The following is a 25,400-nucleotide window of genomic DNA, read 5'->3' on the forward strand; positions in this document are numbered from 1 at the left end:
ACAACCCTCACTATCTCTGTAATCTCCTCCAGACCTACAACCCTCCTCATCTCTGTAACCTCCTCCAGCCCTACAACCCTCCCTATCTCTGTAACCTCCTCCAGCCCTACAACCCTCCCTATCTCTGTAACCTCCTCCAGCCCTACAACCCTCCTCATCTCTGTAACCTCCTCCAGCCCCTACAACCCTCCCTATCTCTGTAACCTCCCCCAGCCCCTACAACCCTCCCTATCTCTGTAACCTCCTCCAGCCCCTACAACCCTCCCTATCTCTGTAACCTCCTCCAGCCCTACAACCCTCCTCATCTCTGTAACCTCCTCCAGCCCCTACAACCCTCCCTATCTCTGTAACCTCCTCCAGTCCCTACAACCCTCCCTATCTCTGTAACCTCCTCCAGCCCTACAACCCTCCCTATCTCTGTAACCTCCTCCAGCCCCTACAACCCTCCCTATCTCTGTAATCTTCTCCAGCCCTACAACCCTCCCTATCTCTGTAACCTCCTCCAGCTCTACAACCCTCCCTATCTCTGTAACCTCCTCCAGCCCCTACAACCCTCCCTATCTCTGTAATCTTCTCCAGCCCTACAACCCTCCCTATCTCTGTAACCTCCTCCAGCCCTGCAACCCTCCCTACCTCTGTAACCTCCTCCAGCCCTACAACCCTCCCTTGCCTATCCCCCCGAATTCCTTCGCTCCACCATTGGCGGCCGTGCCTTCAGCTGTCTAGGACCCTAAGCTCTGGAATTCCCTCCTTAAACCTCTCCACCTCTCTCTCCACCTCTTTGAAGACGCTCCTTAAAATCTATCGCTTGTACCAAGCTTTGGGTCACCTGTCCTAATATCTCCTTATTCGGCTCCCTGTCAAATTTTGTTTGAGAATCGCTCTTGTGATGGGCCTTTGGGATGTTTTACTGAGTTAAAGGCGCTATAGAAATACAAGTTGTTCTTGTTGTTATAATGCAACTTTGCCGGTTCTGTGGTGATGAGCATTCTTTACCTCTTCTGCCATTTCCAGTAGGGTTGCGATTTCCCTGCACCGGACATGGATCCATGATGCTCCATCCTATTGAACAGAGAAACACAATGTCAGTCGTAACACAACAAGGGAGAAAAGAGAACAGATCCTGCAAATCCATTGCAGGATAGGCACACCAACGTCAGTGTTCTCGCTCAGGCCAACATCCCCAGCATCGAAACTCTGACCATGCTCTATCTGCGGGTCACATCGTCAACAAGGGTAGACATCGATGATGAAGTCCAACACTGCATTCAGTGTGCCAGTCCAACCTTCGGTCGCCTGAGGAAGAGTGTGTTTGAAGACCAGGACCTCAAATCCAGCACCAAGCTCATGGTCTACAGAGCAGCAGTGATACCTGCCCTCCTGTATGCCTCAGAGACATGGACCATGTACAGCAGACACCTCAAAGCACTGGAGAGGTACCACCAACGCTGCCTCCGCAAGATCCTGCCAATCCATTAGCAGGATAGACGCACCAACGTCAGTGTTCTCGCTCAGGCCAACATCCCCAGCATCGAAGCTCTGATCACGCTCGATCAGCTCCGATGGATGGGCCACATCTTACGCATGCCCGACACAAGACTCCCAAAAATAGCGCTCTACTCGGAGCTCCGGCACGGCAAGAAAGCCCCAGGTGGGCAGAGAAATCACTTCAAGGACACCCTCAAAGCCTCCTTGGAAAAAAATACAACAACCCCACCGACACCTGGGAATCCCTGGCCAAAGACAGCACAATGTGGAGGAGAAGCATCCGGGAAGGCGCCGAACACTTCAAGTCTCTTCGCCAGGAGCAAGCGGAAGCCAAACGCAAACAGCGGAAGGAGCGCACGTCAACCCAAGCACCCCACCCACCCGCCCCTTCAACCACCGTCTGCCCCACCTGTGACAGAGACTGTAGGTCCCGCATTGGACTCATCATCCACCTGAGAACTCATTTTAGAGTGGAAGCAAGTCATCCTCGGCTCCGAGGGACTGCCTAAGAAGAAGAACCCAACTGAAGGGTTAAAGGGGCAATGGCTGCGTGGATGAGATGAGAAGAAACTTCTTCACTCAGAGGGTGGTGAATCTTTGGAATTCTCTACCCCAGAGTGCTGTTGAGGCTCAGTCATTGGGTATATTCAAAACAGATCAATAGATTTCTGACTAGTAAGGGCATAGACATCGAAGATAGGAGCAGGAGTAGGCCATTCGGCCCCTCGAGCCTGCTCCGCCATTGAATGAGATCATGGTTGATCCTTCAAATTCAGTACCCTGTCCCTGCTTTCTCCCCATATCCCTTGATCCCTTTAGCCTTAAGAAATATATCTAACTCCTTCTTGAATATATTTAATGAATTGGCCTCAACTGCCTTCTGTGGTAGAGAATTCCACAGGTTCACCACTCTGGGTGAAGAAATTCCTCCTCATCTCTGTCCTAAATGGCTTACCCCTTATCCTTAGACTGTGACCCCTGGTCCTGGACTCCCCGCCATCGGGAACATCCTTCCTGCATCTAGTCTGTCTAGTCTTGTTAGAATTTTATAAGTTTCAATGAGATCCCCTCTCATTCTTCTAAACTCTAGCGAATATAAGCCTAGTCGACTCAATCTCGCTTCATACATCATTCCTGCCATCCCAGGTATCAGGCTGGTGAATCTTCGCTGCACTCCCTCCATGGCAAGAACATCCTCTCACCAAGACCCTGTACAACTGCAGCAAGACATCCTTGCTCCTGTACTCGAATCCTCTCGCTATGAAGGCCAACATACAATTTGCCTTCTTAACCGCCTGCTGCACCTGCATGCTTACCTTCAGCGATTGGTGCACAAGGACACCCAGGTCTCATGGCACTTCCCTTTTTCCCAATCTATTGCCGTTCAGATAATAATCTATCTTCCTGTTTTTGCCACCAAAGTGGATAACCTCGCAGTTAGCCACATTATACTGCATCTGCCATGCATCTGCCCAATCACCCAACCTGTCCAAATCATACTGGAGTTTCTCTGCAAACTTGGAGATATTACATCTAGTTCCCTCATCTAGATCATCATTACTATATATTGTGATTAGCTGGGGTCCTAGTACCGATCCCTGTGGTACCCCACTAGTCACTGCCTGCCACTCATAAAAAGACCCGTTTATTCCAACGCTTTGCTTCCTGTCTGCCAACCAGTTCCCTATCCAAGTCAGTACCTTGCCCCCAATCCCATGTGCTTTAACTTTGCACGCCAATCTCTTATGCGGGACCGTATCGAAAGCCTTCTGAAAGTCCAAATACACCACATCCACTGGTTCTCCCTTATCTATTCTACCAGTTACATCCTCAAAAAATTCCAGTAGATTAGTCAAGCATGATTTACCTTTTGTAAATCCATGTTGACTTTGTCCGATCCTATCACTGTTTTCCAAGTGCTCTGCAATTACATCTTTTATAATGGACTCTAGCATTTTCCCCACTACCGATGTCAGGCTTACCGGTCTATAATTCCCTGTTTTCTCTCTACCACCTTTTTAAAATAGTGGGGTTACATTAGCCACCCTCCAATCCATGGGAACTGTTCCACAGTCTATAGAATTTTGGAAGATGAACAGCAATGCATCTACTATTTCCAGGGCCACATCCTTAAGTACCATAGGATGTAGATTACCAGGCCCTGGGGATTTATCGGCCTTCAATCCCATCAATTTCCCTAACACCATTTCCCTACAAACACTGATTTCATTCAATTCCTCCCTCTCATTAGACCCTATGTTCCCCGACATCTCTAGAAGGTTATTTGTGTCCTCCATTGTGAAGACAGAACCAAAGTATGTATTTAATTGGTCAGCCATTTCTTTGTTCCCCATTATAAATTCCCCTGATTCTGACTGCAAGGGACCTACGTTTGACTTCACCAATCTTTTTCTCTTCACATACCTATAGAAGCTTTTACAGTCAGTTTTTATATTCCCTGCAAGCTTACTCTCATATTCTATTTTCCCCCTCTTAATTAATACCTTTGTCCTCCTTTGCTGAATCCTAAACTGATTCCAATCGTCAGTTTTGCTGCTTTTTCTGGCCAATTTATATGTCCTCTCCTTGGATCTTATGCTATCCCTAATTTCCCTTGTTAGCCATGGTTGAGTCACCTTTTTTGTTTTATTTTTATGCCAAATAGGGATGAACAAATTCTGTAGCTCATCCATGCGATCTTTAAATGTTTGCCATTGCCTATCCACCGTCAACCCTTTAAGTAACATTCCCCAATCCATCCTAGCCAACTCGTGCCTCATACCATCGTAGTTTCCTTTATTTAAATTCAGGACCCTAGCCTCTGAGTCAACTACTTCACTCTCCATCTCAATGAAGAATTCGATCATATTATGATCGCTCCTCCCCAAGGGGCCTCGCACAACAACATTGCTAATTAATCCTTTCTCATTACAAAATACCCAGTCTAAGATGGCCTGATCTGTAGTTGGTTCCTCGACATCTTGGTCCAGGAAACCATCCTGTGTGCACTTTAGGAATTCCTCCTCCACAGTATTATTACTAATTTGGTTAGCCCAATCTATATGCAGATTAAAGTCACCCATGATAACTGCTGTGCCCTTATTACACGCTTCTCTAATTTCCCGTTTAAGGCCATCCCCAACCTCGGCATTACTGTTTGGGGGTCTGTATGCAACTCCCACTAATGTTTTCTGCCCCTTGTTATTTCTCAGCTCTACCCATACAGATTCCACATCATCAGAGCTAATATCCTTCCTTACTATTGTGTTAATCTCCTCTTTAACCAGAAATGCTACACCACCTCCTTTTCCTTTTTGCCTGTCCTTCCTGAATATTGAATACCCCTGGATGTTGAATTGCCAGCCTTGGTCACCCTGGAGCCATGTCTCCGTAATTCCAATTACATCATATCCGTTTACATCTATTTGCGCAGCTAATTCATCCACCTTATTACGAATGCCTCCTCATCTCTGTCCTAAATGGCTTACCCCTTATCTTTAGACTGTGACCCCTGGTTCTGGACTCCCCCGCCATCGGGAACATCCTTCCTGCATCTAGTCTGTCTAGTCCTGTTAGAATTTTCTAAGTTTCAATTAGATCCCTCTCATTCTTCTAAACTCCAGCGAATATAAGCCCAATCGACCCAATCTCTCCTCATACATCATTCCTGCCATCTCAGGTATCAGACTGGTGAATCTTCACTGCACTCCCTTCATGGCAAGAACATCCTTCCTCAAATAAGGCGACCAAAACTGCACACAATACTCAAGGTGTGGTCTCACCAAGGCCCTGTAAAACTGCAGCAAGGCATCCTTGCTCCTGTACTCGAATCCTCTCGCTATGAAGGCCAACATACAATTTGCCTTCTTAACCGCCTGCTGCACCTGCATGCTTACCTTCAGCGATTGATGCACAAGGACACCCAGGTCTCATGGCACTTCCCTTTTTCCCAATCTATTGCCGTTCAGATAATAATCTATCTTCCTGTTTTTGCCACCAAAGTGGATAACCTCGCAGTTAGCCACATTATACTGCATCTGCCATGCATCTGCCCAATCACCCAACCTGTCCAAATCATACTGGAGTTTCTCTGCAAACTTGGAGATATTACATCTAGTTCCCTCATCTAGATCATCATTACTATATATTGTGATTAGCTGGGGTCCTAGTACCGATCCCTGTGGTACCCCACTAGTCACTGCCTGCCACTCATAAAAAGACCCGTTTATTCCAACGCTTTGCTTCCTGTCTGCCAACCAGTTCCCTATCCAAGTCAGTACCTTGCCCCCAATCCCATGTGCTTTAACTTTGCACGCCAATCTCTTATGCGGGACCGTATCGAAAGCCTTCTGAAAGTCCAAATACACCACATCCACTGGTTCTCCCTTATCTATTCTACCAGTTACATCCTCAAAAAATTCCAGTAGATTAGTCAAGCATGATTTACCTTTTGTAAATCCATGTTGACTTTGTCCGATCCTATCACTGTTTTCCAAGTGCTCTGCAATTACATCTTTTATAATGGACTCTAGCATTTTCCCCACTACCGATGTCAGGCTTACCGGTCTATAATTCCCTGTTTTCTCTCTACCACCTTTTTAAAATAGTGGGGTTACATTAGCCACCCTCCAATCCATGGGAACTGTTCCACAGTCTATAGAATTTTGGAAGATGAACAGCAATGCATCTACTATTTCCAGGGCCACTTCCTTAAGTACCATAGGATGTAGATTACCAGGCCCTGGGGATTTATCGGCCTTCAATCCCATCAATTTCCCTAACACCATTTCCCTACAAACACTGATTTCATTCAATTCCTCCCTCTCATTAGACCCTATGTTCCCCGACATCTCTAGAAGGTTATTTGTGTCCTCCATTGTGAAGACAGAACCAAAGTATGTATTTAATTGGTCAGCCATTTCTTTGTTCCCCATTATAAATTCCCCTGATTCTGACTGCAAGGGACCTACGTTTGACTTCACCAATCTTTTTCTCTTCACATACCTATAGAAGCTTTTACAGTCAGTTTTTATATTCCCTGCAAGCTTACTCTCATATTCTATTTTCCCCCTCTTAATTAATACCTTTGTCCTCCTTTGCTGAATCCTAAACTGATCCCAATCGTCAGTTTTGCTGCTTTTTCTGGCCAATTTATATGTCCTCTCCTTGGATCTTATGCTATCCCTAATTTCCCTTGTTAGCCATGGTTGAGTCACCTTTTTTGTTTTATTTTTATGCCAAATAGGGATGAACAAATTCTGTAGCTCATCCATGCGATCTTTAAATGTTTGCCATTGCCTATCCACCGTCAACCCTTTAAGTAACATTCCCCAATCCATCCTAGCCAACTCGTGCCTCATACCATCGTAGTTTCCTTTATTTAAATTCAGGACCCTAGCCTCTGAGTCAACTACTTCACTCTCCATCTCAATGAAGAATTCGATCATATTATGATTGCTCCTCCCCAAGGGGCCTCGCACAACAACATTGCTAATTAATCCTTTCTCATTACAAAATACCCAGTCTAAGATGGCCTGATCTGTAGTTGGTTCCTCGACATCTTGGTCCAGGAAACCATCCTGTGTGCACTTTAGGAATTCCTCCTCCACAGTATTATTACTAATTTGGTTAGCCCAATCTATATGCAGATTAAAGTCACCCATGATAACTGCTGTGCCCTTATTACACGCTTCTCTAATTTCCCGTTTAAGGCCATCCCCAACCTCGGCATTACTGTTTGGGGGTCTGTATGCAACTCCCACTAATGTTTTCTGCCCCTTGTTATTTCTCAGCTCTACCCATACAGATTCCACATCATCAGAGCTAATATCCTTCCTTACTATTGTGTTAATCTCCTCTTTAACCAGAAATGCTACACCACCTCCTTTTCCTTTTTGCCTGTCCTTCCTGAATATTGAATACCCCTGGATGTTGAATTGCCAGCCTTGGTCACCCTGGAGCCATGTCTCCGTAATTCCAATTACATCATATCCGTTTACATCTATTTGCGCAGCTAATTCATCCACCTTATTACGAATGCCTCCTCATCTCTGTCCTAAATGGCTTACCCCTTATCTTTAGACTGTGACCCCTGGTTCTGGACTCCCCCGCCATCGGGAACATCCTTCCTGCATCTAGTCTGTCTAGTCCTGTTAGAATTTTCTAAGTTTCAATTAGATCCCTCTCATTCTTCTAAACTCCAGCGAATATAAGCCCAATCGACCCAATCTCTCCTCATACATCATTCCTGCCATCTCAGGTATCAGACTGGTGAATCTTCACTGCACTCCCTTCATGGCAAGAACATCCTTCCTCAAATAAGGCGACCAAAACTGCACACAATACTCAAGGTGTGGTCTCACCAAGGCCCTGTAAAACTGCAGCAAGGCATCCTTGCTCCTGTACTCGAATCCTCTCGCTATGAAGGCCAACATACCATTTGCCGTCTTAACCGCCTGCTGCACCTGCATGCTTACCTTCAGCGACTGGTGCAAAAGGACACGCAGGTCTCATTGCACTTCCCCTTCTCCTAATCTATTGTCATTCAGATAAAAATCTGCCTTCCTGTTTTTGCCACCAAAGTGGATAACCTCGCATTTATCCACATTATACTGCATCTGCCATGCATCTGCCCAATCACCCAACCTGTCCAAATCATACTGGAGTTTCTCGGCATCCTCCTCACAGCACACACGCCCAGCCAGCTTTGTGTTCTCTGCAAACTTAGAGATATTACATCTAGTTCCCTCGTCAAGATCATTTATATATATTGTGAATAGCTGGGGTCCTAGCACCGATCCCTGCGGTACCCCACTTGTCACTGCCTGCCACTCGGAAAAAGACCCGCTTATTCCAACTCTTTGCTTCCTGTCTGTCAACCAGTTCTCTATCCAAGTCAGCACCTTACCCCCAATCCCATGTGCTTTAACTTTACACACTAATCTCTTATGCGAGACCTTATCGAAAGCCTTCTGAAAGTCCAAATACACCACATCCACTGGTTCTCCCTTATCTATTCTACCAGTTATATCCTCAAAAAATTCCAGTAGGTTAGTCAAGCACGATTTACCTTTTGTAAATCCACGTTGACTTTGTCCGATCCTGTCACTGTTTTCCAAGGGCGCAATTTCAAAGTTTGCAGAGGCACAAAATTCGGAAATGTAATCAACAGTGAGGAGGATAGTAACAGATTTCAGGTGGACATAGACAGACTGCGGCATTGCAGATGGTGTAGATGGAAGCAAAAAAATTACAAAGGGATAGCGACAGATTAAGTGAATGGGCGAAACCTGTGCCAAAAGGATTTCAATGTAAGCAACTGTGAGGTCATAAGAACATAAGAAATATGTTTGGTATGCTTTTTTTACATCCTACTGTGAAGACAAATATAAAATATTTGTTTAACATTTCTGCCAATTCCTTATTTGGCATAATAATTTCTCCTGTCTCAGCCTCTAGGAGACCAACATTTACTTTTGCTACTCTTTTCCTTTTTACATACTTGTAGAAGCTCTTACAATCTGCTTTTATATTTCTTGCTAGTTTTCTCTCATATTCTATTTTTTCCCTTTTTATCAATTTTTTGGTCAACCTTTGCTGGTTTCTGAAACTCTCCCAATCCTCAGGCTTATTATTGTTTGCAGTAATGGCCCAGAAATTCGGGTCGGAGGCTTCCCGCGGGTGCAAGCCTCCGACCTGCACTTAGCTACCGCGCCGGCCGTTGTGCTGTGGGCCCGCGTGGGATTCCGATCCTGGGCCTCCTCCAACTGCCGGTGCGCAGTGCTTGCGTATCCCAGGGGTGCAGTTAGTTCGAAGCGTCCCCTGGAATCACGTGGGCCATGGAGAGCCAATGGTAGCAGGGAATGCTTCATTCATAAGTTTGACAGGAAGAGCTGTCAAACCTATAAATACTATAAGCCCCAAAACATCACTAGAACTTCAAATAAATTTTTCTTTAAATCACATTTTTAAAATAACTATTAATTACATGAAATAACTATTTTAAATAGTAATTTAAATTTTTGAAAAAATTAATTAAATTTTCCACCAGGGCTAAAAATAAACTTACCTTTCTTTAAAGTATTTAAAAATAATAAACCTGTGCAAAAAATGTTTTAATTTTAATTAATTCACCACTTACCTTGTTAAAAGCAGGCCTTGCACCTGCTTTTTAAAAGTGTAACTGCTGGAGACTTACCCTCCCGGAGAAACCTGCAAAAAAAAAGTCCATTCGATGCGCACGCGCTGCCTCTCCGGCGCATGCGTTCCACCTCTGAACCCCTTCCTTTAAGGGAACGGATGTTCCGGTTTCCCGCGCGTGCGCAGTGCATGCACGAAACCGGCACTTCCGTTGGGCCTACGGGTGAGTACCTCATGCGTACTCACCCGTGGGGACCCGAATTTCTGGGCCATTATAAGCTTCTTCTTTCAATCTAATGCTGTCCTTCACTTCTTTAGTTAGCCACGGTTGGATCACTTTTCCCGTGGAGTTTTTGTTTCTCAATGGAATGTATTTTTGTTGACAATTATGAAATATTTCTTTAAATGCTAGCCACTGCTTATCTACCGCCATACCTTTTAAACTATTTTTCCAATCTACCTTAGCCAGCTCACATCTCATACCTTATGGAATAAATGGATCTTTTTCGGGGTGCCAGGCGGTGACTGTGGGGTACCACAGGGATCAGTGCTTGGGCCCCAGCTATTCACAATATATATGATGTGCCTCAATAAATCTGAGACTCAATGTTAGTGGAACAAAACAAGGCTTTTATTAACTTAGAAGGTAACACACAGTGGAGAGGTGTCTTCCATCCAGAGGTCTGCAGTACTGGATGTGAGGCACGCTGAGCCTGCTTACATAGGGGCCAGGTATGGGCGGAGCCCTACACACAATACAATACAAGGTGAGGAAACGGAACTGAGGTAAGGGAAATGAAACTGAAACTAAACCACAGTCACAGGCACAATCACACTGAGAATACAGATGAGTGATGAATGGCATATTTCATCACATTCACCCTTTCTATAGATTTAGTCTGTTCGGGGGTTTCATAGTCCTCTGTGACCGACGTGGCTGTTGTGGTGCCGCGGGTGTCGGCTGGGTGTCCCCGGTGGCCTCCTGGGTCTCTGCCGGGGGCACCGCCAGGGTTGTTGAAGGGGTAGTTGGTGGGGGTACCGTTGGTCGATGTTCTTCCGGGGGTGATGAAAGAGTAGTGGGTGGGTAAGAGTTGCTGTGATCGTTGTTGCTGCTGTTGTCGTGGTTGTTGTCGTTACCGGCTGGGGCGACTTCTTTATGGACACGGTGTCCTCCCTTCCATCGGCGTGCCGGACATACGCGTATTGGGGGTTGGCGTGGAGTAGGTGCACTGACTCCACGAGAGGGTCCGTCTTGTGGCCCCTCACATGCCTTCGCACGAATACCGGACCTGGGGTGGAGAGCCATGACGGCATGGATACGCCTGAGGTGGATTTCCGGGGAAAGACAAACATTCGTTCATGAGGCGTGGCATTAGTGGCAGTACACAATAGCGACCGTATCGAATGGAGCACATCTGAGAGGACTTCCTGCCAGCGGGAGATAGGGAGGCCCTTGGTCCTTAGAGCTAGAGTGACTGCTTTCCATACTGTCCCGTTCTCTCGCTCCACTTGACCGTTACCCCGGGGGTTGTAGCTGGTGGTACGGCTCGTGGCGATCCCCCTGGGCAGCATGTACTGGCGTAGCTCTTCACTCATGAAGGACGCCCCCCTATCCGTATGGATGTAGCTCGGCATACCGAACAGGCAGAACAGGCTGTTGAGGCATTTAATGACCGTGGCGCTGGTCATGTCTGGGCAGGGGAAGGCGAATGGGAAACGGAAGTATTCGTCCACAATGTTCAGGAAGTAAACATTGCGGTCGACGGACGGGAGGGGGCCCTTGAAGTCTAAGCTGAGCCGCTCAAAGGGCCGTGTAGCTTTGATTAAGTGGGCTCTATCTGGGTGGTAGAACCGAGGCTTGCACTCAGCGCAAGTGCGGTAGTTCCTGGTCAGAGACCGAACTTCCTCAATCGAGTAGGGTAAGTTGCAGGACTTTATGAAGTGGAACAGCCGTGTGACCCCTGGGTGGCAGAGGTCGTTGTGGAGGGTCTGTAGCCGATCCCCGGTGGCGCTGGCACACATCCCTCGTGAGAGGGCGTCGGGGGATTCGTTAAGGGCCCCTGGCCGGTAAATGATGTCATAATCGAAGGTGGAGAGCTCGATCCGCCACCTAAGAATCTTATCATTTTTAATCTTCCCCCTCTGTTTATTATTGAACATAAATGCTACCGACCGCTGGTCGGTAAGTAGGGTGAAGCGTTTGCCGGCTAGGTAGTGGCGCCAGTGGCGCACTGCCTCCACGATGGCTTGGGCCTCCTTTTCCACGGAGGAGTGTCTGATCTCGGGCCCTTGGAGGGTCCTCGAGAAGAAAGCTACGGGCCGCCCCGCCTGGTTGAGGGTGGCCGCCAAGGCAAAGTCAGACGCATCACTTTCCACTTGAAAGGGAGTGTTCTCGTCCACTGCCTGTAGCGTGGCCCGCTCAATATCCCGCTTAATGCTTTTGAAGGCGGCGTGGGCCTCAGCTGAGAGCGGAAAAGAGGATGCTTTCAAGAGGGGGCGGGCTTTGTCGGAGTAGTTGGGGACCCATTGGGAATAATAAGAAAATAACCCCAGGCACCTTTTCAGGGCTTTGGGAGTGTTGGGCAGGGGCAGCTCCCATAGGGGGCTCAATCGGTCGGGGTCTGGTCCGATTTCCCCATTCTCCACCACGCTGCCTAGTATGCAGAGGCGCGTGGTGTTGTAAACGCACTTGTCCTCGTTGTAAGTGAGGTTGAGTTTTTGTGCGGTTTTCAGGAACCTCTCGAGGTTCGAGTCGTGATCCTGCTGGTTGTGACTGCAGATGGTGATGTTGTCGAGGTAGGGGAAGGTTGCCTGCAAGTGGTGGTCATCGACCATGCGGTCCATCTCCCTCTGAAAGACCGAGACCCCATTCGTCACCCCAAAGGGGACTCTGAGGAATTGGTAGAGGCGTCCGTTCGCCTCAAAGGCGGTGTACGGGCGGTCCTCTGGTCTGATAGGGAGCTGGTGGTACGCTGACTTGAGGTCGATGGTGGAGAACACCCGGTATTGGGCGATTTGGTTCACCATTTCTGATATGCGGGGTAGCGGGTAGGCGTCTAGTTGGGTGTACCTGTTGATCGTTTGGCTATAGTCGATCACCATCCGTTTCTTCTCGCTACCCCTTACCACCACCACTTGGGCGCGCCACGGGCTGTTGCTGCGTTCAATAATGCGCTCCTTCAGGAGCCTGTCTACCTCGGTCGCGATAAACCGCCTGTCCTCCCAGCTGTACCTCCTGCTTTTGGTCGCTATTGGCCGGCAGTTAGGGGTAAGGTTCGCGAATAGCGAAGGCGGCTTTACCTTCAGGGTAGCCAGACCGCACACTGTGAGGGGCGGCTGGGACCCACCGTAATTGAGCGTGATGCTTTGGTGGTGGCACTGGAAATCCAGGCCCAAGATCACGCTCGCACATAGATTCTTCATGATTAGTACTTTAAAATTATTGTATACAGTTCCGTTAACGGACAATTGTACCGTGCAGTAACCCATAATGGTCGATGTCTGGGTTTTATCAGCCATAGAGATGGTACCCCGAGTAGGGACCACCTTTAGGGAGAGTTGTGCTAGTTCAGGGTGGAAAAAACTCTCCGTGCTTCCACTGTCAATTAAACATTGAACCCCGCACCCGTTTACCTCGATGTCCACCATTGATTTGGATAGCGGGTGCGGCCTGGTCTGGTCCACTGTGACCGATGCCACTGTAGGGCCCTGATCGAGACAAGATGGTGTCCATGCTGCCTGCTCACAAGATGGCGGACCCCACGAGGTCGGGCAAGATGGCGTCCAAGATGGCCGCTCCCACGGCGCACACGCGGCGGTGGCGGGTTTTCCGGCGGGGTTCGCTCTGCACACCTTCCCGAAGTGCCCCTTCTTACCGCACTTAAAGCAGGTGGTGCCTTTCGCCGGGCACAGGTTTCTGGTGTGCTTCGACTGCCCGCAGAAGTAGCAGTTGGGTCCCCGACGCGTCGCGGCTGTCGTAGGGCTTCTGGGGGGAGAGCGGGGCCCCGACGGTGTCGGGCTGCCGGGCGGGGAAGAAGCCTTCCAAGATGGTGGTGCCCTTGGTGCACACGTGGCGGCATGGGCGGCGCGGGCTGAAGAGTAGGCATCCGAGTTTCTCTGGGCCACATCCAGGGATCGCGCTGTGTCCACAGCCTGTTTCAGGTCCAATCCCGTTTTTTCCAGCAGTCTCTGCCGGATGTAAGTGGAGCTGAGGCCTGTGATGAAGGCATCGCGAACAAGCTCGTCAGTGTACACTGCGGCTTTTACATCTTGGCACTTGCAGTCTTTGCCAAGCGTTTTCAGGGTGACTAGGAACTCATCCAGCGATTCCCCAGGTCGCTGTGCGCGAGTAGCGAGCAGATGCCTAGCATACACCTCATTCGTAGGCTGCTGGTAATGCGCCTTTAAGATGTCGCAGGCGGCCGGGTACGTGTCGGCGTCTTGGATGAGGGGGTAAACCCTGTGGCTTACCCAATTCCGCAGGATTCCGAGTTTCATACTTTCAGCGTCCGTAGCGCCTGTGACGGCTGCGGAATTGTCCAGGAAGAATTCCATACACATAAACCAGTGTCCGAAGCGTGCCGATGCGTCCGAAGCATGCTGGTCCAAATCCAAACGTTCGGGTTTCAAGAGTTGATCCATTGTGTTGAAAAGTAAGTTAATAAAATTGATGTGCCTCAATAAATCCGAGACTCAATGTTAGCGGAACAAAACAAGGCTTTTATTAACTTAGAAGGTAACACACAGTGGAGAGGTGTCTTCCATCCAGAGGTCTGCAGTACTGGATGTGAGGCACGCTGAGCCTGCTTACAGAGGGGCCAGGTATGGGCGGAGCCCTACACACAATACAATACAAGGTGAGGAAACGGAACTGAGGTAAGGGAAATGAAACTGAAACTAAACCACAGTCACAGGCACAATCACACAGAGAATACAGATGAGTGATGAATGGCATATTTCATCACAATATATCAATGATTTGGATGAGGGAACCAAATGTAATATTTCCAAGTTTGCTGACGACACAAAACTAGGAGGGATTGTGAGTTGTGAGGAGGATGCAAATAGGCTTCAAGGCGATTTAGACAAGTTGAGTGAGTGGGCAAATACATGGCAGATGCAGTATAACATGGATAAATGTGAAGTTATCCACATCGGTAGGAAAAACAGAAAGGTAGAGTATAATTTAAATGGTGATACATTGGGAAATGCTGATGTACAAAGGGACCTGGGTGTCCTTGTACACCAGTCACTGAAAGCAAACATGCAGGTGCAGCAAACAGTTAGGAAGGCAAATGCTATGTTGCCCTTCCTTGCATAAGGATTTGAGTACAGGGAGCGCTGCACTGTCAGAGGGGCAGTACTGAGGGAGCGCTGCACTGTCAGAGGGGCAGCAATGAGGGAGCGCTGCACTGTTGGAGGGGTAGTACGGAGGGAGAACTGCACTGTCGGAGGGGCAGTACTGAGAGAGCACTGCACTGCCAGAGGGGCAGTACTGAGGGAGCGCTGCACTGTCGGAGGTGAGGTACTGAGAGAGTGCTGCACTGTCGGGGGGCGGTAATGAGGGAGCGCTGCACTGTCAGAGGGGCAGTACTGAGGGAGCGCCGCACTGCGGGAGGGACAGGACTGACGGAGAGCAAAACCGTGGGAGGGAGAGTACTGAGGGAACGCTGCACTGTAAGATGGGCAGTACTGAGGGAGCGCCGCACTGTCGGATGGGCAGTACCGAGGGAGGGCTACACTGTCGGAGGGGCAGTACGGAGGGAGCGCTGCACGGTTGCAGGGGAAGTATTGAGAGCGCGCTGCACTGTCGGAGAGTCAGTACTGAGGGAGCGTTGCACTGTCAGAGGGGCAGTCCTGAGGGAGCACTGCACTGCGGGAGGGACAGGACTGAGGGAGAGCAAAACTTTGGGAGGGACAGTACTGAGGGAGAGCTGCACTGTCGGAGGGGAGGTACTGAGGGAGCGCTGCACTGACGGAAGGGCAGTACTGAGGGAGCGCTGCACTGTAAGATGGGCAGTACTAAGGTAGCACCGCACTGTCGGAGGGGCAGTACTGAGGGAGCGCTGCACTGTCAGAGGGGCAGTACTGAGGAAGCGCTGCACTGTCGGTGGGGCAGTACTGAGGGAGCGCTGCACTATCGGAGGGGCCGTACTGAGGGAGCGGTGCACTGTCGGAGGGGCAGTACTAAGGGAGCGCTGCACTGTCAGAGGGGCAGTACTGAGGGAGTGCTGCGCTGTCGGAGGGGCAGCACTGAGGAAGCGCTGTACTGTCGGAGGGGCAGTACTGAGGGAGCGCCGCACTGTCGGAGGGGCAGTACTGAGGGAGTGCTACACTGTCAGGGGGCAGTCGTGAGGGAGTGCTGCACTGTCGGAGGGACAGTAATGAGGGAGGGCTGAACTTTCGGAGGAACAGTACTGAGAGAGCGCTGCACTGTCAGAGAGGCAGTACTGAGGGAGCGCTGCACTGTCACAGGGGCAGTACTGAGGGAACACTGCACTGTAAGATGGGAAGTACTGAGTGAGCGCCGCAGTGTCGGAGGGGATGTACTGAGGGAGCGCTGCACTGTCGGAGGGGCAGTACTCAGGGAGCGCTGCACTGTCAGCGGGGCAATACTGAGTGAGCGCTGCACTGTCGGACGTGCAGTACTGAGGGACCGCTGCACTGTCAGAGGGGCAGTACTGAGAGAGTGCTGCACTGTCGGAGGAACAATACCAAGGGATCGCTGCACTTTCGGAGGGGCAGTACTGAGGGAGCGCTGCAAAGTCGGAGGGGCAGTACTGAGGGAGCGCTGCACTGTCGAAAGAACAGTACTGAGGGAGCGCTGCACTGTCGGAGGGGCAGTACAGAGAGAGTACTGCACTGTTGGAGGGACAGTACTGAGGGAGCGCTGCACTGTCAGAGAGGCAGTCCTGAGGGAGTGCTGCACTGTCAGAGGGGCAGTGCTGATGGAGCGCTGCACTTTGGAGGGGCATTACTGAGGGAGCGCTGCACTGTTGGAGGGGCAGTACCAAGGGAGCGCTGCACTGTCGGACAGACAGTACTGAGGGAGCACAGCACTTTTGGAGGGGCTGTACTGAGGGGGCGCTGCACTGTCGGAGGGGCAGTACTGAAGGAGCACTGCACTGCTGGAGGTGCATTACTGAGGGAGCGCTGCACTGTCGGAGGGGCAATACACAGGGAGTGCTGCACTGTCGGAGCAACAGTACTGAGGGAGCACCGCACTGTCAGAGGGGCAGTACTGAGGGAGCACTGCACTGTCGGAGCAACAGTACTGAGGGAGCGATGCACTGTCAGAGGGGCAGTACTAAGGGAGTGCTGTACTGTCGGAGAGGCAGTACTGAGGGAGCACTGCACTGTCGGAGCAACAGTACTGAGGGAGCACCGCACTGTCAGAGGGGCAGTACTGAGGGAGCGCTGCACTGTCAGAGGGGCAGTACTGAGGGAGCGCTGCACTGTCGAAGGGGCAGTACTGAAGGAGCGCTGCACTGTCGGAGGGGCAGTACTGAGGGAGCGATGCACTGTCAGAGGGGCAGGACTGAGCGAGTGCTGCACTGCTGGAGGGGCAGTACTGAGGGAGCGCCGCACTGTCAGAGGGGCAGTACTGAGGGTGCGCTGCACTTTCGGATGAGCAGTAGAGCTGGAGGAGGTTACAGAGATAGGGAGGGTTGTAGGGGCTGGAGGAGGTTACAGAGATAGGGAGGGTTGTAGGGGCTGGAGGAGGTTACAGAGATAGGGAGGTTTGTAGGGCTGGAGGAGGTTACAGAGATAGGGAGGGTTGTAGGGCTGGAGGAGGTTACAGAGATAGGGAGGGTTGTAGGGGCTGGAGGAGGTTACAGAGATAGGGAGGTTTGTAGGGCTGGAGGAGGTTACAGAGATAGGGAGGGTTGTAGGGCTGGAGGAGGTTACAGAGATAGGGAGGGTTGTAGGGTCTGTAGGAGGTTACAGAGATAGGGAGGGTTGTAGGGCTGGAGGAGGTTACAGAGATAGGGAGGGTTGTAGGGTCTGGAGGAGCTTACAGAGATAGGGAGGGTTGTAGGGCTGGAGGAGGTTACAGAGATAGGGAGGGTTGTAGGGGCTGGAGGAGGTTACAGAGATAGGGAGGGTTGTAGGGGCTGGAGGAGGTTACAGGGATAGGGAGGGTTGTCAGGGCTGGAGGAGGTTACAGAGATAGGGAGGGTTGTAGGGTCTGGAGGAGCTTACAGAGATAGGGAGGGTTGTAGGGCTGTAGCAGGTTACAGAGATAGGGAGGGTTGTAGGGTCTGGAGGAGGTTACAGAGCTAGGGAGGGTAGTAGGGTCTGGAGGAGGTTACAGAGATAGGGAGGATTGTAGGGGCTGGAGGAGGTTACAGAGATAGGGAGGGTAGTAGGGTCTGGAGGAGGTTACAGAGATAGGGAGGGTTGTAGGGGCTGGAGGAGGTTACAGAGATAGGGAGGGTTGTAGGGGCTGGAGGAGGTTACAGTGATAGGGAGGGTTGTCGGGGCTGGAGGAGGTTACAGAGATAGGAAGGGTTGTAGGGGCTGGAGGAGGTTACAGGGATAGGGAGGGTTGTAGGGTCTGGCGCAGGTTACGGAGTTAGGGAGGGTTGTAGGGCTGGAGGAGGTTACAGAGATAGGGAGGGTTGTCGGGTCTGGAGCAGGTTACAGAGATAGGGAGGGTTGTCGGGGCTGGAGGAGGTTACAGAGATCGGGAGGGTTGTTGAGTCTGGAGGAGGTTACAGAGATAGGGAGGGTTGTAGGGGCTGGAGGAGGTTACAGAGATAGGGAGGGCTGTAGGGCTGGAGGAGGTTACAGAGATAGGGAGGGTTGTAGGGGCTGGAGGAGGTTACAGAGATAGGGCGGGTTGTAGGGGCTGGAGGAGTTTACAGGGATAGGGAGGGTTGTAGGGTCTGGAGCAGGTTACAGAGATAGGGAGGGTTGTAGGGCTGGAGGAGGCTACAGAGAGAGGGAGGGTTGTAGGGCTGGAGGAGGTTACGAAGATAGGGAGGGTTGTAGGGGCTGGAGGAGGTTACAAAGGTAGGGAGGGTTGTAGGGCTGGAGGAGGTTACAGAGATAGGGAGGGTTGTCGGGTCTGGAGCATGTTACAGAGATAGGGATGGTTGTCAGGGCTGGAGGAGGTTACAGAGATCGGGAGGGTTGTAGCGTCTGGAGGAGGTTACAGAGATAGGGAGGGTTGTAGGGTCTGGAGGAGGTTACAGAGTTAGGGAGGGTTGTAGGGCTGGAGGAGGTTACAGAGATAGGGAGGGTTGTAGGGGCTGGAGGAGGTTACAGAGATCGGGAGGGTTGTAGGGTCTGGAGGAGGTTACAGAGATAGGGAGGGTTGTAGGTGTTGGAGGAGGTTACAGAGATAGGGAGGGTTGTAGGGTCTGGAGGAGGTTACAGAGATAGGGAGGGTTGTAGGTGTTGGAGGAGGTTACAGAGATAGGGAGGGAGGGCTGAGGCCATGGAAGGATTTGAAAATAAGGATGAGAAGTTTGAAATCGAGGCGGTGCTAAACCGGAAGCCAGTGTAGTTCAGCGAGCACAGGGTGGTGTGAACGTGACTTGGTGCGAGTTAGGACGCGGACAGAACAGTTTTTGATGAAGTCAAGTTTACGTAGGGTGGAATGTGGGGGGCCAGCCAGGAGTGCATTGGAATAGTCAAGTCTAGAGGTAACAAAGGCATTGATGAGGGTTTCAGCAGCGGATGAGCTGAGGCGGGTGACAAAAGAAAACTACTAGGCACTTGGTCTAAGCGTTAAACAAAGCTTTAATCAACTGTTTTACAACATGGAGGTCTAGTTGTGTCCTTCACTAGTTCCTGTTAAGAATGTCCTGCGCAAGCTGGGCCCATGCCTGAATATTTATACCCTCCCTGGACAGCGCCACCCGTAGGCCGCTCAGTATTATTTCATACGTCTTTCTTTCATGAATGACTGATTCATGTCAGCGGGCGTAGAAATAGGCGGTCTTCGTGATGATGTCAGAAAGAGCTTCCCAGCCCCATGAAGTCCCTTTCAAAATGTTGCAAAGTAGGGAAATATGGCAGCCAATTTGAGCACAGCAAGATCCCACAAACTGCAAGGTGACAGTGACCAGAACCTCTGTTTATAGGCCTGGCAGTGGAGGATAAATATTGCCCCTGCCACCCGCACCCAGCACCCCCCCCCCCCCCGCCCAGGAGACTGGATCCAGAATGAATTACTTTGACCGGGATTTAGTCCCACATTGCCACGGCCCTGAGGGTGCGGGGTGTCTTCAACACCCTAGAGAGGCACAAGATTGAGAGACGTTTCTCAGGAGCAGCCTGGGAGTGTGTGTTTGTAATTCTCACTGGAGGAGCTACAGTGAGGAGCTGCAGGATGTTACCCAACCCAACTCAACACAGCTCTGGGTCAGAGGTCGTGCAGAGAGCGAGCAACAGGAAATAACAGCTCAAATATAGCTTAGAAACAGACCACAAGTACACAAATATCTCTCTCCCTCTCCCTCTGCAGCTCCTTCTCTCTCTGTCTCTCTCCTCCTCTATCTCTCTCTCTTTCTGCCTCCCTCCTCTCTCTGTCTCTCTCTGTCTTTCTCTCTCTGTTTCTCCCTCTCTCCCTCAGTTTGTATCTGTCTCTCTGCCTCTCCTCCTCACTCTGTCTCTCTGCATCTCTGTCTCTCTCTCTCTGTCTCTCTCTCTGTCTCTCTCTCTCTCGGCCTCTCTCAATTCAATTCAATTCAATTCAAATGCTTTATTGGCATGAAAGTTTACAGGGAACCATATTGCCAAAGCTTACATAACAGAAAGTACAGTTTTCCAACATTCTGTAGGTGTCAAACAATTTTGACCTTCGTTGGGTACATACAATATTAATTTAAACAATATTAATTTAAACAGTCGTTAAACATCGTTGGGTACATTCAGTATTAATTTTAAACAGTCCTCAGGTTGTGACATGTTGTTACATATTTGGCACCAAGGTATGGTCTGTCTCCTTCTCCCAGGACTAATCTTAATTTTGACAGGTCATCCAATTCTTTGAAATCTGGGGTTGTTTGGCTGAGCTTGTCAAATAATATGTTTCTTGTTTTGTTCAATGTTTCGCATTTTAGGAGGAAATGCATCTCTGTCTCAACCTCGCCGGCCAGACATTGATCACATATTCTATTCTCTCTAGGCTGCCAGGATTTCTTGTATCTTCCTTTTTCAATTGCCAGTTGGTGGTCGCTTAGTCTGTACCTGGTGAGGGTCTGTCTCTGTTTTGTGTCTCTCTCTGTCTCTCGCTGCCTCTCTCTCTGTCTCTCTCTCTGTTTCTGTCTCTGTCTCTCTGCTTCTCTTGCTCTCTCGCTCTGCCTCTCGATCTCTCTGTCTCTCTCTCTCTCTCTGTCTCTCTCTCTCTCTCTCTGTCTCTCTCTCTGTCTCTCTCTCTGTCTCTGTCTCTGCATCTCTCTCTGTATCTCTCTCTCTTTCTCTGCATCTCTATCTCGCTCTCTGAATCTCTCTCTCTCCCCGTCTCCCTCAGTGTCTCTCTGTCTGTCTCTGTCTCTCTCTCTGTCTCTCTCTCTGTCTCTATCTCTGTCTCTTTGTCTCTCTCTCTGTCTCTCTCTCTCTCTCTGTCTCTCTCTCTCTGTCTCTCTCTCTGTCTCTCCGTCTCTGTCTCTCTCTCTCTGTCTCTCTCTCTCTGTCTCTCTCTGTCTCTCTCTCTGTCTCTCTCCCTGTCTCTCTCTCTGTCTCTAGCTCTGTCTCTTTGTCTCTCTCTCTGTCGCTCTCTCTGTCTCTCTCTCTGTCTCTCTCTCTCTGTCTCTCTCTCTGTCTCTCCCTCTCTGTCTCTGCCTCTCTCAGTCTAAATCTACCTGCCGCATCCTTTCTGTTGAAACATGCACCCTTTGCCAGACCAGACCTCTCCTCTCCTGTAACATGATGTCAGTGGGGTTTCACGAGGCTTACAACAGGGAGCCTTCGAAGCCTATATTGAGCCTCAACATGTAATAAACAGGCTGATAAAGAAGGTGTGAACTGTCACCCACAGTTTGTTCGGGCAGAGGCCAGGAGACAGACCTCTGTCACATCACGACAGACAGGGGAGCGATATTCCGAGGACTGTGGTTGCAAGAAATCAGAACGCAACTACCTCGAAAGACAGACAGCTTTTGGCTCTAATTTATCTGCGGGAACCTTCGCCACATTAACACTAAGTAAAGTCCAACCCCGTATCCGCTCCATCACCAAGATCGTCTACTTCCAGCTCCGTATCATCGCCCCTCTCTGGCCCGCCTCACCCCATCTGCTGCTGAAACCCTCATCCATACCTTGGTCACCTCCAGTCTCAACTCTTCCGACCCTCTCCTGGCCGCCCTCCCATGTTCCACCCTTTGTAAACTTCAGCTCATCCAAAACTCTGCTGCCCCCGTATCCTAACTCTCACGAGTCCTGCTCACCCATCACCCGCTGTCCTTGCTGAGCTACATTGGCTCACGGTCTTCTAGACACAAACGGCTTCAAGGGGTATGGGGAGAGAGCGGGAATATGGTATCGAGATAGAGGATCAGCCATGATCATATTGAATGGCGGAGCAGGCTCGAAGGGCCAAAGGGCCTACTCCTGCTCTTATGTTTCTATGTTTCCATGTTTTCATATCCATCAATGGGCTCGCCCCCTCCCTATCTCTGTAACCTCCTCCAACCCCTACAACAGTCCGACATCTCTGCGCTCCTCCAATTCTGGCCACTTGCGCACTCCCCGATTTCTATCGCTCCACCATTGGCAGCCGTGCCTTCAGCTGCCCGGGCCCTAAGCTCTGGAATTCCCTCCATAAACCTCTCCGCCTCTCTCTCTCCTCCTTTAAGACGCTCCTCAAAATCTACCTCTTTGACCAAGCTTTTGGTCACCTGTCCTAATATCACCTGATGTGTCAAATTTGTATCTGATTTATCAGAACAAGAAGGAATAGGAGCAGGAGCAGGCTTGAGGGGCCAAATTGTGAGGGTGCCAGTCAGTTCCTTCTGTAGCCTCTAGATGGCACCTTCACTTGTTTGTTTAGCCCTTTGTTAATTGTTCCTAGCCTCCTGTGTTAATTCTTAACGGCCTGTTAGCTGTTCATGGGTTTCACCTGGTTTTCTTGGTATATAAGTTCTGTGGTTGCTTCCCTCTGTGCTCAGTCCTAACCAGGGAACCGGGGACTAGCCTTCGCTCTGTGGCTGCTGGCTTTGACTAGCTGGCTGCCATGGTTCTCGAGCTCTGTATTTAAGATGTATCTAAGTCTGTGTTCTTGTTGTTCTTAGTCTTGATAAGGTGCTGGGCTGGACTAGCGTGTTGCCATGTTGGCGCTTGTCTTGAGCTCTGTATTGATAAGCCTGTTACCCCTGTGGCAGCCCCTCGTGATAGCTTGTCTCGAGTCTCGTCTCGGCAAGCTGGTTGCGCTTGTGGTAAGCTTATCCCAGCTCAGTATGGACAAGTAGGTTGCCTCATGGAAGCTGTCCTGAGTTCCTATTCTTGACTAGCCGTTTTGTAACTTGTCTCGAGTTCTATGTATATTGTTGTGTTCCTTGTATGAATCTAGTTATGTGTGAATCTAGTAAAGTACCTTAAAGATTGTCTACCTGCCTCTAGCCTGGTTTCTGCACTTGGGTCCAGAACCTACCTTGCCCGGAGAGCACGGCCCCGTGTCTACACGGCCCCGTGGCTCCCCACACCCGTCACACAAATGGCCTGCTCCTGCTACTATTTCTTATGTTCTTACTAATTAGGCCCTTTGAGCCTGCTCCGCCATTCAATAAGATCATGGTGATGTTCTAGCTCACCTCGACTTTCACGTACTATCCCCAAATCACTTCATTCCCTTAGTAACCAAAAGTCTATCAGTCTCTGTCTTGAATATACTCAAGACTGAACATCCAGAAGAAAGTCCTAAATGGCTGACCCCTTATTCTGAGACTGAATCATAGAATCATGGAATGGTTACAGCACGGAAGAACGTAGGAACATAAGAAATAAAAGTAGGAGTAGGCCATATGGCTCCTCGAGCCTGCTCCGCCATTCAATGAGATCATGGCCAACCTTCGACCTCAACTCCACTTTCCCGCCCGATCTCCATATCCCTCGATTCCCCTAGAGTCCAAAAATCTATCGATCTCAGCCTTGAATATACTCAAAGACTCAGCATTCACAGCCCTCTGGGGCAGAGAATTCCAAAGATTCACCGCCCTCTGAGTGAAGAAATTCCTCCTTATCTCAGTCTTATTAAATGGCCGACCCCTTATCCTGAGACTATGCCCCCTAGTTCTAGACACTCCAGCCAGGGGAAACAACCTCTCAGCATCTACCCTGTCAATCCCTTTAGAATCTTGTACGTTTCAATGAGATCACCTCTCATTCTTCTAAACTCCAGAGAGTATCGGCCCATTCTACACAATCTCTCATCATAGGACAGCCCTCAACCCAGGAATCAATCTAGTGAACCTTCGTTGCACCGCCTCCATGGCAAGTATATCCTTCCTTAGGTAAGGAGACCAAAACTGTACACAATGTTCCAGGGCCTAGAAATTCGGTATAGCCGCGTTTGGGGCGCTAGTCCTGGCGATGCACAAAGTTTAGCGCCAGGCGCAATTTAGCGCCACCGAGCGTGATATTGGGTTGCAGCGCCCCTAAAGGTGATTGCGGCGCTAAATCAGGCGCTGCACGCTCCTCTTAAGGCGCTAACCCGGCGGCGCAACCCAATTTTGCGGCGGCGGGGTGCAGCGAAGGTGCTGTCAATAATCACTTTCCCTGAGACACACTGGCGCCGGCCAGCTCTTAAAGGGGCAGGTCAATTGGCATCACCAGACACACTCACTGCCTTGTAGGCCTTCAAAGCGGTGGGAGCCCACCTGTGGCGCACCAGCCTAGCAAGACATGGAAAGGGTGAGGCAGAGGGCGGAACGCCTCACTGATGGGGCATTGGATGCTTTGGTTGGCGCAGTGGAATCAAGGCCAAGGAAGATGGTCGGAATGTGATTTATGTTTTGAACAGTCTCCCGGGTGTGAGATGCAGTTATGTGTCAGTGTATTAGTTTTGCTTTCTGTTGCCATAGCTTTCTCATGTTTGAAGGAACCACATTTTGTGTAATGAAACACTTTCTTCATTTACAATGGCCATGCCTTCTATTTACATGCATCTTGCCCTTCACAGGCTTGGGGGTATCAGACCAGTTCCATTCCTGTTCTTGGAATGGCAGCAAGCATTCCGTGAGAGGGGCCTAGAAGCTACTTCTGATCAGCCTCTGACGCGCAGCCTGAGAAGAGCCGCTCGCGTAGAAGTTCAGGCCAGCAGCCATCTTCTCAGCCGCCGACAGAGATGTCCTGCACCTTATCTGAGGCTGCAGATCTGGCTGAAGCAGCTGGCACAGCTCAGTCACCACCTCCTTTCTAAATCGCAGCCTTCTGACACACTGCTCCTCCGACATGTTCATTTAGGAAAACTGCTGTCGGATAACACTGCCAGCGTAAAGTCTGCTGTGGCGACGTCTGTTGGCCCTCCTCCGTCTGGCCATGCCCGCCCCCCTCTCCCAGCGTCTCAGTGTCATTTCCAGATGATTCAGCAGCAGGATGTTCCCCTCCAATGCAGCCCCCGTAATAAGTGCCCACAGGAAGGTTCCCCGTTGTCAAGGCTCACCAACAGCAAGATGATGGTCAGAAGGCTGAAGATCGTCTGCCTGCGCTGGCTCAGTGGTCAAATGGCTCTCAGTGTGCAGCTCAGCAACTCTTTGTAGCTCTCGAGGAAGTTGTGCTACAAAAATGGCTGCCGCTTTTAAACCACACCAGTCCCCTTTAAATAA

The 25,400-nt window shown here is 50.1% G+C and overlaps 1 protein-coding gene across 2 annotated transcripts in view; it reads right to left on the reverse strand.

The window, feature by feature from the left end:
- capgb (capping protein (actin filament), gelsolin-like b) overlaps positions 1–25,400 on the reverse strand; it is an 88,552-nt gene that overhangs the window by 56,545 nt on the left and 6,607 nt on the right. For both annotated transcript variants that reach the window (XM_085975846.1, XM_085975845.1), the window contains exon 2: positions 997–1,062. In XM_085975846.1, coding sequence (XP_085831972.1) covers positions 997–1,061 — 65 coding nt within the window. In that variant the 5' untranslated portion in view covers position 1,062. The remainder of the gene's footprint in view (positions 1–996; positions 1,063–25,400) is intronic.

This window comes from Somniosus microcephalus, unplaced genomic scaffold, assembly GCF_052327205.1.
Source record: "Somniosus microcephalus isolate GS21.2 unplaced genomic scaffold, FLI_Smic_1.0 unresolved_chr2, whole genome shotgun sequence".
NCBI lineage: Eukaryota > Metazoa > Chordata > Chondrichthyes > Squaliformes > Somniosidae > Somniosus > Somniosus microcephalus.